Source organism: Phalaenopsis equestris, unplaced genomic scaffold, assembly GCF_001263595.1.
Source record: "Phalaenopsis equestris unplaced genomic scaffold, ASM126359v1 Scaffold000918, whole genome shotgun sequence".
In the NCBI taxonomy this organism is placed as follows: Eukaryota; Viridiplantae; Streptophyta; class Magnoliopsida; order Asparagales; family Orchidaceae; genus Phalaenopsis; species Phalaenopsis equestris.
Genome location: NW_018165357.1, coordinates 49,245 through 62,931, shown reverse-complemented (window position 1 = coordinate 62,931; position 13,687 = coordinate 49,245). Strand labels below are relative to the sequence as shown.

At 34.3% G+C, this 13,687-nt stretch overlaps 1 protein-coding gene and 1 long non-coding RNA gene across 3 annotated transcripts; one reads left to right on the top strand and one right to left on the bottom strand.

Annotated features, from left to right (window-relative positions):
* The first annotated feature begins 1,438 nt into the window (after positions 1-1,438).
* Positions 1,439-5,289, top strand: LOC110032306 (growth-regulating factor 6-like). Of its 2 annotated transcripts, none has more exons than XM_020735890.1 (4): positions 1,439-1,992; positions 2,532-2,756; positions 2,950-3,292; positions 4,136-5,289. In XM_020735890.1, the coding sequence occupies exons 1-4, from the start codon at positions 1,590-1,592 to the stop codon at positions 4,908-4,910; spliced, it is 1,746 nt and encodes a 581-aa protein (XP_020591549.1). In that variant the 5' UTR covers positions 1,439-1,589; the 3' UTR covers positions 4,911-5,289. The 2 variants fall into 2 exon arrangements, with proteins under 2 accessions (XP_020591549.1, XP_020591548.1); XM_020735889.1 differs by having other exon boundaries at positions 2,529-2,756.
* Positions 5,181-5,672, bottom strand: LOC110032307. The gene is made up of 2 exons (XR_002294845.1): positions 5,286-5,672; positions 5,181-5,210 (listed from the first exon to the last, which is right to left on the bottom strand). It is a non-coding gene; the product is annotated as an uncharacterized LOC110032307 (long non-coding RNA).
* Positions 5,673-13,687: the final 8,015 nt, after the last annotated feature.

Here is a 13,687-nt window from a genome sequence, read left to right as displayed (position 1 = left end):
GACTAAATAATGAACGTGCTGTTCATAGAAAGAATTTAATTTTATGGCACTGTTCTCTTTTGTAATATCAAATGGTGAGTGGCACAAAAGCAAGATTAAAATTTAAGCATCACGTGCACCTCACATGCCCAGTAAATGACTACTTCTCTTTTATCATTATATAGCTTATTTGAAGCTTTAGAAGTTATTTACAAGGTGGGTAAAATGGTTAAAATTGCAATTATTGTAACATATGAATGTCATCTCTAAGAAAATTGGTTATGGATGTAATAAATGAAGTTTAGATGTAAATGTTAAAATAGCCTTTTACTACTACTTGACAAATGTTTTGACATGTATATTACAGCACATGATTCTTTTATATTTACAAATATTATACATATTGTTTTAAACATATGAATGAAAATGTGTAGTTGTGCTCTTTTTGATGTGATATTAAAAATATAAAAATTATGTGTGTAAATATGTAAGTTTAGATGCGGGATATATAAATACAAAGGAAATGTGTGGTATACATGTGAATTCCTCTATATTTTTCTAAATTAACTTTCCCAAACATGTTTGATTGTTTATTGTGATATTTGATACCCCCCATGTGCAGGTTACAACTGGATTTTCAAACAACTTGATCTCCAGATGATTGATATTAATTTATTTGACTTTTGATATAAAATAATGTTTGCTTTTGGTTATATTTATGACTATTTACATATCTATGATTATATGTTGAGGAAAAATGAATGAGAAAGAATAAGAAAAAGTTAACGGCACCATCTCCATTTTAAAATCATCTTCTTGTAGGAAAATTTACATTTATACCCATTAGCATCTATACATTCAAGTACTTAAATTTATTTACTTACTTCCATCATGAACCTAGAATCCATACAACATCAGAATATATTTTTAAAAGAAATGCATTTCACTTTAAATAAATTGATACTAGTGATATTTTTAAATGATTTAAAAATTAAAATGTTGTATATATATATATATATTTGGATACATATATATATATTAGAATTAGATGGTAAGAATCTAAACTCCTTATCGTTTTAATATTTTGGAGATTTTTGAAAGAGAGAGAAAATATACAGCATTATACAGCATACACTTACAGCTAAAACCAAAAATTTTTTTTAAACGAAGAAGTAATCATTAAAATTTAAAAAGATTATCATTAAAGACATGTCAGACTTTTTTTTTAGTGAGATATCCAATTTTAAATGTCAATATAAAATATAAAATTTTCTTGAATTTTTTGAAACCTATGAATTTATAAAGGTATTACTAAATGAGAAGAAAAAATATAGAAGCATATAAAAATACAAAAAAATGAAAGATAATGTATTTATAGTTTTTTTATAAATGTGTATTTATGTGCCTAATATTCTATGCAGTATTGATATGTGACATCACCTTTCCACAATTATTTACTTGGAAGAATAGATGAACTGCTATAAGAAAACCAGACTGGTTTCATAGCTTTGGAAACACTACAACATAGAAATGCATCTCCTTCACCAGCAGCTTCCTCTCTCATTTCCATTCCTCATCCCTTCAAAATCTCATTTCAGCTCCAACTAGACATGGACTTGGGTTGTTCCCTGAGCACGGATGGCTTGGTCCCTGTCTCGTCTGACCCCAATGTTCTCATCCCCTCCTTTTTTCCCTTGGACTCCGAACCCAGCAAGCAAAGGGGGCTGTTTCAATCCAGTTTCTCCAAGCATGGAAGATCTGTCGTGGTTGAGGAGGATGATGAGTACTGGACTCGTTTGAAGACGGCTAGAGGGGATCCAATGCTCACATCAACAAGCAAGGCGGCAACTTGCCTCCTTGGATCCGGCTCTCACTCCCTCTTCCCTGATGGAGAGCAAATGCTGAACTTTTCTTCATGGAAATCAGATGCTCTGGTGCTCAATAATCATTGGAACTCACCTTCCTTCAACCATCCTTCATCATCTTCAGCTTACCCTACTTTCAGGAATGCAGGTATGGTAGTTAGGTTGTATAAAAGGCGTGGTGCTGGTTTTTGTCTCTACAAGTGATACTGATAGGTGGAGGCGTCTTTTCCATGGGGTGTTTCTGCTCTTTGGTTTAGGTCTTGTCAAAATGAAAAAAGAGAGATTTTTTTTAATAAAATCTGGATCTTTATTTCCTACATACCCGATGGTCTTGTCCTCAAAAGTTGGAGTTTTGGGTGGGCTGGATTCCCCAAAATAAGGAAAGGGAAATATTGTTTATTTTTTTCGTAAAATTTGTTTTCAAGACCGAAAGGATAAAGCCGAAGAACTTATTTCATATGTAGGCAGCTTGTATGATTCTCAAAAGCAGCTGCAAATAGTAAAGATCATTGAGGGGTTTAGTCTCTCTTCCAATTCACGTTACAGGGTCTATGTCAATATATTTTGACTCCCGTTCATTAGTCTTTGAACCTGTCTGTAATGCTATATATAATTATATATGGTTTAAGTAGTCTAAGACCGTAGGTAATTATTATGCTTATGTCTATGAACCTTCTTATTCAGGAGCGTGCTCTGGCAATCCAACCCTTAACATTCAAGGAGCTGTGTCTGAGATCAGTGGACCCTTCACCACTTCTCAGTGGTCAGAACTGGAGCAACAGACTCTGATCTACAAATATATTGATGCAAAAGTTCCATTACCATCTAATTTGCTCTTGTCAATCAGACGAAGCATCAACCCTTCTGGGTTGTCTTCCTTCATTGCTGGAACTTATAGACCAGCAGGCACATGTAAGCCTCTGTTATTTCAAAATATGAGCTGTTTTTAACAAGGTGTTGCTTTCTTTTGTTCCCACAGACTTTACTATATTAGTTGATTACCATTAATTTAAGCTTTTTCGAACTCTTGTGATTTATTTTCTCTGAAAATCAGAGGCATTAAAACATGAACAAGCGTTGCTTACAATGAGGTGGTGTATTGCAGTGGGATGGGGAAATTTCCATCTGGGTTTGGCTGGAAGTGCTGATCCGGAGCCTGGCAGATGCCGTCGAACAGATGGGAAAAAATGGCGGTGTTCGAGGGATGCAGTTGTGGATCAGAAGTACTGCGAGCGACACATGAACCGTGGTCGCCATCGTTCAAGAAAGCGTGTGGAAGGCCACAATGGCCATGCTGCCAAGGCTGCTGTGCCTGCTGCCATTACTTCGTCGCAATCGGCATCGGCTCTTTCCAGTGGTGGTTCTTCTAATAATCTCGCCGTGGCTCAGCAGCAGAGCAAAAACATACAACCAAGCTTCACGGAACCTTCATCTCTGCAATTGGATAGGTAATATATCAACGCTTACTGAACAACGTTTCAATCTTTATTCACTTATTCATTTAATTATTTTTCTGAACTTCGAGTTTCAGTCAAGAAAGCTTGAATTTGAATGACTTTACCATCTTGTTTCAGGAAGTGTGGCCAAAAGTCTGATTCAAACTTAAACGCTGAATCAAAAGAACGTAGAGTTTGAATCAGCCTTGTCTGATTTATCGTAACTATAGTTTTCTCTGCCTGCTTCATAAATTTTAGAAAAAACTTTATTGATTATGTTTCACTGATTTTATTTTTCTTCAAGTTTTCATATATATTTCTTTTTCTGGCTTATTTTTGGTGGTCATTGTAGGGCATAACAGCTGTTATTTAATGTCATTAAGCGTGCCCTACGGACCAGCAAGTCTCATAATAAAAAGTGGGGATAACAAATTTGTGCTAAAAGTTTGACTCATATAGTGATGTTTGATGAACTCATTCTTTTTGTCCTCGAAGTTATGAACCGAGGCACTAGTAACTAGAAAACATGAATAGTGGGCTTTCATATGACCAATTATAACATTTCAACAATTATTCTCGTGTTAGTGCAAGTTACAAGTGGTCCATTATGTGCTGCTAACGTTGGCTCCAGGCATAAAAATTCCCTGAGGGAAAGGTTATTTTAAAGTTCTCTGTTCTTTGAATTCATGAACTTTTTTCTTCGTTTGATTCTTTGCAAAGGGTCCTACGAAGTTCATTGTAACAATTAATTTGGATTCTGAGATCCATTACAATTTCTCTTCTTTTTCTCTTCTCGGAATACATAGTAGTAGCCTCAAAGCAGATTCTCATTTTCTCAAAGCTTCTTCCTCGCAGGTTACTGATGAACAGAGACAATACAAATGTACAAAGACAAGATGCCAAAGGCCTCTCCGTGCTGACTGATGTAAACTCAAAATCCACAGGTACCTTGTTGCCCATGTCCAAACAACTAAATCCCTTTGAAGAAACTTCAACCCGTGTAGACTTGGGACTTGTATCAACTGATTCTGTACTTAATAATGAAGGGAACTGCTCCTCAGAGAATCTCAGTTTTGTTTTTTATCACTCTGAAATGAATGATCAGCACACTCGATCCCATCCCTTTCCCTTCCGACATTTTATTGATGACTGGTCCAAAACACCATCTGATGGGATGGAAAAGAAGCAATCAAACAGAACTGAACTCTCCATTTCAATCCCCATCTCCTCCTCCGCCAACCAAGACAAGCTGTCATTTTCCCCTCTCAGGCTATCTTGTGAGTTCAATCCTACGAATGATGGCACCCAAAGGGGTTTAAGTTGGATACCCATTTCGTGGGAGCCAAACATTGGCGGACCTCTTGGGGAGGTTTTGACCAACACGAGCAGTACTACCCCAAAGGATCTTAGTAGCAATTTATCAGCTTCATCTCTGAACCTCATGACTGATGGGTGGAACTCCAAGGCTAGATTTGAATCATCGCCCACAGGAGTGTTGCAGGAGTCTGGCTTTGGTTCGTTGTCCAGCAGTGCAGGAAGCAGCCCCCGGGCAGAGAACCATAAGGCTCACGAAAGTGATGACCTACTTGGCTCAACCTTTGTGAATTTATCAACGAACCCCTCGCTCTAAGTCTCTTCTGCGTCACCACCGATGAAGATGATGCAGACTGATCTGAAGAGTTGAGGAATGGAGACTGCAGCAGAGACTGATTGATTGATGTTTAAAACTGTTTGTTTTAAAAATCATAACTACTTTGGGATGAAATCCATTCGGTTCTGTATGTGTTTCTTCTTTTAAACTGCTATGCACTCCAGTTTTCTACTACAGTTGCATGCTTTTTTTCTGGCACTTCAGGCTTTGATTTTCTCATGCTCAACAAACAGTTGCAGGCTTTTTTTCTTTCATCATGAATTGCGAGTATCATTCTGCCTGCGCATTTATTATGAATTTCTGTATATGTTTAAAAAATGAAAAAAAAAGAAATAAAAACTACGAGAATCTCACCTTCAATTGCCTCAAAATCTTCAGCTATCATAAAGGGATGTTTGTTCTTCATTCAACATTGGGTGGTTGTTTCAAGCTCATCAGTAAAATGTTGGTACAGGACTGTTTTTTTTAAATGGTTTGAACTGAATGTTAATTTAAACTTTAAATAAAATATTTATATTTTAAAAATCTTATTTGATTTTATTTTTCATATATAAAAAAACAATTTATTTCATGATCACTGTTTAATATCCTCATCATAAGTTTATTTTTCATAAGAAGACTGCATTATTGGCATAAGCTAGAGAATATTTGAAGAACTACTAAAGCGTCTCAGCACTTTTTGTTTGGTCTTTCCCGAGTAAGAGAACATAGGCTAGAGAGAAACCTTAGCCAATGCAGCAAAAATACTGTTTGGGGCAGTTGCAGCTTATCCAACTTATTCAAATAAGCAGTTTATATTGATAAGCTGGTCAACTGTTTGGGGTAGCTGTTTGAAAATAACTTATTTGCAGTTGTTTGAAAATAACTTATTTGCAGCTATTTGTGAATAAATGATCATTCTGCCGATGTTAAGTACGGCTGTTTGTAACAAAACTCTCTTGGTAATATATTCGATAATTCAAAAGCAAAAAAGTATATTCTATTTTTAAGAGTGTATCTATGTTTTGAATCTTCTCATTTTTTATCCCTAAAAGCCTCATCAAAATGCTTTTATCATAGTAATAATTGTTTAGCCATTGTGCAAATGTTATGGAGAAGATTTGGTGAACCTTTAAGCCAAAAATTACTTTTTGGATACATACAAACAATTAGCAATTATAAATCTGATCAATACAAAATTTATGAGATAAAACCCGAACCAAATTGAAAAAAAGAAAGTATAAACTGAAGATATTTTACGCAAATCTACTAAGAATATAACTCATCGTTCATTCAAAAACTCATGCCTCATTTGAGAACTCATACCTCATTTGAATTCAATGATTCCTTCGTGCACAGACTACCAAATAAAGTGAGTGGCCTGTAGAATAACACTTATGCAAGGAGAAAAAAAAACAAAAAAGGGGAAGAAGAAACCAAAAGAAATTGAGCCAAATCCTATGTAAGGATATTTAGTACATGATTGAAAAAAAGAAAAGAAAAGAATAGAGCCTAGAGCAGCCATGAACTCTCTCTCTTTCTCCCATAAAAAAAAAGAAAAAAAAAAAGCAACGATCAATGACTCACAAAATTATTGAAGGGAAGAGAACGAAAGATTTAAAGAGTTAAAGAGTTAAATTGCTCGTCTCAAGGAAGGAAACGACGGGATCGCGGCTACCTGGGAAGGGAACGACGGGATCGCGGCTTACATAGACCACTGAAACTCTCATCTTCATCCTTGCGCTCCGCTCCTATCAGAAATCCGCCTGTTCGCGGCCCGAACAAACATAGGACACGAGGTCAACCCCGCGCCTCGTGTTTATTAAGAAATTAAATACGCCATTTTAAAAACCACTAACAAAATGTGCGATTCCAACAGAAAGACGGTGTTTTGAAAATGCCGCCGCACTTTTAAGCTGCCCCAAACAGAGCCTCACTATCTCAGTTGGCAGATCCATATTTTTTTTTTTTTGCTCGGCTGCAATTATTAATAATCTTAATTGGACACCTTTCTTCTTAGGGGAAACTGCTGATGGGAAGTTAGTTGATTGTTTGTTTCAACTATTTAAAAATATTTGCGTAGTAGTTATTTTTGGATAAATAAACATTTTGCCCTTATTTGAAAAAGTCATTTTAAAATTAAAATGAGTGATGTTTCTTCTTTCTTCCTTTTCATTATTCACTCTTTCTTCTTTTTACAATAATAAACTAATAATTAAATTAAATTAAATTTAATTTAAACAAAATAAATAACGGAATGGCTCTGGTAGATGCTCGGGTCGGGCAAGAAATTAAATAACTTTTGAACAAATTAACATTTGAAAATGAAATAAATCAAATTTTATTCCTCCGAACTAATAAAACTCCAACCATTGCGATAAATTGTGAGTCAAAGTTCATGAATTTTACCGTGCTTGAAAAGAGGTCTTAGGGCTCCCAGCTTACCAGATTCATATAGGTAAATCAAGAAAACGTTCAAGTTTGAACTTTAAATTTATACACATTACATTAGATGCATGATAGGGTTGGTGTAGCTCCGGTGATGAACAAAATTAGAGAGAGTTGTCTTACATGATTTGGTCACATCAAACGTCGACCATCCTGACGATCTGATTATAAGAGTAGATGTTCTAAATTCGAGTTATGTTAAGAAAGACAAAGGTAGACCTACGATGACTTGGGCATATTGTATAAAAAATGGTCTTAATTTATTAGAATTAAATGAAAACATGACACTAAATAGGACACAATGGAGAAAAAGGATTCATGTAGCCAACCCCACTTAATGGGATAAAGGTTTTGTTGTTATTGTTGTAGTTGTCGTTGTACATTAGATACAAAATCATATATCCCTTGAAAGAGAAGGCAATGTACTACATGCTAAAACTTTGTTACTGTTCTCAATAGATTATTCATTGAAGAAAAAAAAGTTAATACTCCTAGACAGAGAGTTAAGCATCTTTGAAATTACTATACATTGGATTTTACTACATTACAGACGTGTGGGAGAAAGGCCACAAGCAACAGAAAATATGCAAAAATCTCTGGCAAGCAATTGATTTATGCCCATAATTAAACGCATAGGAAAACGATAATTGAAACACTGAAAACTTTTATAAAAAACATAAGCAACCAATCCATACCTCAATAAAAAAAAACTGAATAATATCAACCTATATATTCAACTAAATATTAATATATGTGAATTATGGCTTCGACTCCTTCAAGCTGCATCATCCATCAATGCGCTTATGAAATTAGTCTCTATGAATCATGACTGAATTAACTCCCTGCATGCCACATCATTAATACCACCAACAATTCATGGCCACAAATTTATTGAACTCGTTCTACAGATAAATTCTTGCTCTTAACTTTGAATACTTCTTAAGAAAACAATTTAATGCTTCATTTTATCATCAAGACATACGACTCAATATGATGGTGACATGAAATATTGAATAAAAACAAGCAATATTCAACAATAGTCAAGAAAGAATACGTAGATCTCCTCAATTTTTTCTTTTTTGAAAAACGGCAAAAGCATATGGAAATATCTATTTGAGTGAATCTGTAAACTCATTTGCATGGAGCAGAAAGTTCTGAAACACAATAAAAATTCCAATTTTCAACAATTCTTCCTTTTAACTCGAGAACAAAGATGGCTCAGACACGCATAAAAACTCATCAGGAGGTCCACCTAAATATATATATAATTTAGGTAAAAATTTCAGAATCGAGAAATCAAATCAGTCATCAGCGCCACCCTTTTTTTGGTGTAAATTACCAGAGCAAAAGATGCACAGCATAAGATATTAAAAAAAAAGCAATTTGTAATAAAAAAGAAAAAAATATAGAGACCAGCGTAACCCTAACCGTAATGGAGAAAACTACCGTGGATCAGGGCTTTAATGGCATCAATCCATATAGGGAATGGCTATATAACCTGCCACCATCCATGCAAAAGGATAAGCAGGCTAATACTAGAAGTCTCATACCCAATTCACATTTAAATTAAAACAGACATCAAATAATAATAAATGCAAAAAAAAAAAAATTATTTGGAGGAATGAACAACATGAAAAATCAAGAGAATTCATGGGTAAAGCCTTTGTTTTTTCCTAGGAAATCCTGTAACAGACAAGCACAGCTTCAATAATGGTGTGTAACTAATGAAAATGTCCTAAAGAATGGGTATTGGTGAAAAAATAGACCAAAAAATACAATTAGTCTCAATATGAATATGCATTCATCGTAAGAAATCATTCCGAGCAATTGCAATTGCGCTAAATTGTTACAATGTAAAACAGAGGGACTTGCATGAACAGTATTGTGAGTAATCACATGCAAAAGATTTCCCTGCAAGATGTGATATTTTGCTTCAACACTAAAATAAGCAACACCCATATATTTCTTGCTTTTGCCAAGAATCAAATAAGTGCCAGTATAACTTTCCTAACAGTAAATTAGACCATTAGACAGCAAGCTCAAGCAAAAATTATGAAAAATAATGAAGGTCATAGTTCAGAGTTTTTCAGACATAACAGATTTCGAAAAAAGCAGCATACTGAATAACTGATACTATAAACTGCATAAGCAGCATCAGTAACAGTGAAGTATACAACTCCTCCAACTGATTTACAACACTATGTTAAGTATGTAACAGAGAAGTTGCACCTATAGAGTTGAAATGATCGTGTAATTCTAAGGGAGTGGAGGGTTCCCTAAGTCATCGACGCCACCCCTTCCCTAATTTCCAACATCTCAAAAACCAAAAAAACAAAAAATAAATCAAATCAAAATTTATAAAGAGAATCACATATAATAAAGGTTATAAATCCAACAAAGAACAGAAAAGAACCAAATACAGAGGCAAGCGAATTTGGAGAAATCCAATGGCGGACACATTGAGAATGCATACGAAGGCTCAAACTAATGGGAAAGCCAACACCTTCTCCACTTCAGATGATCTCCATAAAAGAAAAAAAGAAAAAGAACGTACTTCAAAACAGGCACAATTGGGGAAATGATGAGACGAATAGATATCATTCTGAAGAGTGTTAGTTTCAAAATCTCAAGTGAAATCATAGCGTTAATCCCTTGAAGGAATACTGGCGAAACTAAGCAACGGAGGAAAAGAGATCCCAAAAAGGCGACGACCACGGCATTGTTGGGTTATTAGGGTTTGTTGGAAGCCTCGAATGCATCTGAGAGATTTGTATATTCACCCCTCTATTCCTGCGTATTTACATAACCAACACTTAAAACTTCGATTTTTTACATAATGTCATCTTTTCCATGGAATGAAACTATTTATTTCACACTTTAAATGTTAAAAAAAAAGTAGATAATTTTGATATTGTATTAAAGAATTGTGTGATATAAATATAAAAAATAAATTTTAAATGTTAAACAAATAAATGGATAGTAATTTTGCTATTATTTCCTATTTTTCATAAAGCTTTTTAATGGAAAGCTTTTTTTTGTTTTTTCAGGTCACATTTGCTAGTGTGTTTATATTTGAGCATTTTATCATATCCTAACCTCATTAATAGCAATATCTCTTATAGGATTGTAATCGAGCTCAGCAAAGTCGAGTATGTAATTATTTTGATTTGGTTTGGTCGAATCATATGTTTTCATGTTCAGCTCGAGCGTGAGACTAGTTTTCACATATATGTTCATACCCTGCTTGCTTAAAATTTTTAACGTTTATATTTGATTTGTATTTGACATATTTATATTATTAGAAAAACTAAATAATGAAATGAATGAAAAAATTGATTTGTAATTAATTTTTTATGTAATACTCGTAAATAAGTTAAAATTTTGAATGAGCGCATGATATTTTATATAAAATTGTTAACAAATAATATTACAATTGAAATGAAAAGCAATTGAATCAATTTTAAAGTGGCATCTAACTAGTATATATCAAATAAATAAAATAATATATTTGTATAAAACAAGTTTTTTTTAAAATCAAATAATATAAATAAGTACTAACAAACTAGTTTATTAAAATAAAAAAAGGATTAAAAATAGATTAAGTTTATGTGTATATTTATATTAAATTATAATATGTTACTATTAAATATATTATTAAATAAAATTTAGTTAATCAATTTTTATTTAAATAATATATTATATAAATATTGATTTAATAAGTTACATGTTAAACAAGTTATTTTATGTTTCGAGTTCTTAAAAAATTCTCAAGTATATTTATTTACTAATTTAGACGTACATGGTCAAATATTAATCGAGTTGAGTTCGAGTTGTTCATCGAATATGTTGGTTCATTTGCAGCCCTAATTTCTGCCATATACTTATTTGAAGAAATATATCTAAGGTTTAGCGATTGCTCTGCTAGGATTTGGCAATTTTGGCGTCCCCATGGATCCTGAGGCGTTTTCGACAGCAAGGCTCTTGGGTGGAGTTTGAAGGCCCCTCCCCATCTTCGACTGGTGAGATATGTCCTTTTCTCTCATTTTCTGTGTTTTTTCTTTCTTGTGTTACCGATCCTTAGGGTCTCCTGCGAGATTCCTATGGATCGTTCCTTTGTGGACACTCTTAAGGGTAATGGTGGCTCCATTTCAAGCACCACTGATCTTTTCCTCCCTTCTTTTCACGAGGTTTTGCATATTAATGGTGATTTTAGCTTTATCCGAAAATTGGGGGAAACATGGGAAACTTGCTTTGTTTGTATCCGATGTTGACTCTTTTGTTCTAGCTTCATCTTGTCGTCACACATTAGTGGGGAAATTTGTTTATGAGTTACCTAAAATTGAAGTTGTTAGAAATAAGTTTGAATCTTTGAAGTTAGCTGGTATGTGGAAATTTGGTCCACTTGACGGGAGGCACATACTTATACAACTATCTAATGACGAAGATTATACACGTCTATTTACACGTCGTGTTCTTAAATTTGATGGTATTTCTATGAAAATTCTGAAATGAAATGTAGAATTTGATCCTAAATTGGAACCTCCTAATATACCAGTTTCGTTGAAATTTCCTGGACTAAAACTTCACTTATTTAATCATGAGGTCTTGTTTTCCCTTGTTGCGACATACGACACACCTCTAAAAATGGATGACCCCGCTTACCTTCTTACGAGGCCTTCAGAGGCTCGCGTTTTAGTTGAACGGGACATTACCTTACCTTTCTCTGATGAAATTTGGATTGGATCCGAACATAAGGGTTACTGGCAGAAAGTTGAGATTGAACGACACTCACCTTACTGCACTCATTGCCATATGTTTGGACATATCATTGATAATTGCCATCGTTTATAACTGCATTTAAAACAAGGAGTTGGACAAACCCGTGCTGGTCTAGCGCCGGATACAAAACACTTTAGGACTGAAGCTATTGTAAATCCCGTCAATCCTGGTCCGGATATGATTACACATGAAAATGTTAGTTCAACTATTTTTGATATTGCTACACCGGATATTGTTGAACAAGATATTGTTGCTCCTTCTGTTTTAACTGATATTGTTGTAAGTGACAATATTCCCCATGTCACTACTGCTATTTATATTGTTGATATTGTTGCCCTTATGCTTTCCTTTGATGTCACTACTGATAATGTTGTTACCCATGTGGTTAACACTTGTGATACGGTTAACACTAGGGATAGTGTTGCTCCTCTAAATGATACTAAAGTCACTTCAGTGTCCCATGATACAATTGATACAATTACCACCACTTGTGATAATATTGCTCCCATATCTGATATTGCTACTATTCCTATTGCCATAACTAATGATATTCATATAAATGGTGGTTGTCAGCAAGATATGCAGGTCAACAACTATATAACTGATCCTTCCTTGGAAGGTAATGTGAGTAATGTTTGCTTAAACACTTTGAATTTCAGCGTAAAGCATGTTGATGCCGTGTTGGCTGCTACTAATATGCTTAAGGCAGAATGGTCGGTTCAAAAGGAAAAAAAAACAAAGAAGGGTAAAAGAAAAAAATGAACTTCTTCATCTTGATAGTGAAAACATTATTCATGGTGGAATATACCACTCTGATGGCAAACAGTCTGGCACCCCTCCAAGATTTTCTAGAAAAGGGAGCTCGAGACATCATGTTTAATATATTGATTTGAAATATTAGGGGAGTGGCAGACCCTAGCTCCCTTAATAGACTGAAACATTGTTGACCTCACTTTTGGTTGAGGTCTAGAAACTTCTTTAGTAGCCTAGGTCTAGTCATAGGATTTTCCTATTGACTAGTCTTAGAAAACTAGAAAAGGTACCCTCACCATTCGAAATTCAAAAGTCTTCTCTTTACTCAACTTGAAATTTCACATATTGACCTTAACCTCTAGCATTTAGTAGGTAAGATCATTATGAGAGAATTCAAGAAGAGTCCCTATAGGATTACTTGGCCTTAGGATTGACCCTGGATGTTGACTTGGAACTAGGGTACACCATATCTTCACAATACATTAGTCTATGACTCATTTAAAATGGATATCTATCCAATTCTATTTGAAATACCCAACTTAGTCTTTTGCCCCTAGGCACCTCCAAATTACTTAACTGCCCTTGGGACCCAAATTTGGCCAAAATTCACAAATTTTGCCAAAATACCTAAAATTGATCAAAACTCATTCCAAACACTTTGAATACATCAAAATTTGCCAAAACTGACAAAAATGGCCAAATTACCAAAATGCCCCTCCATGACTTAAAAATCTAAAAATTCCAAAAATTCCAAAAATTCCTAAAAAATCCCAATAAATCCAAAATATTCCAAATTT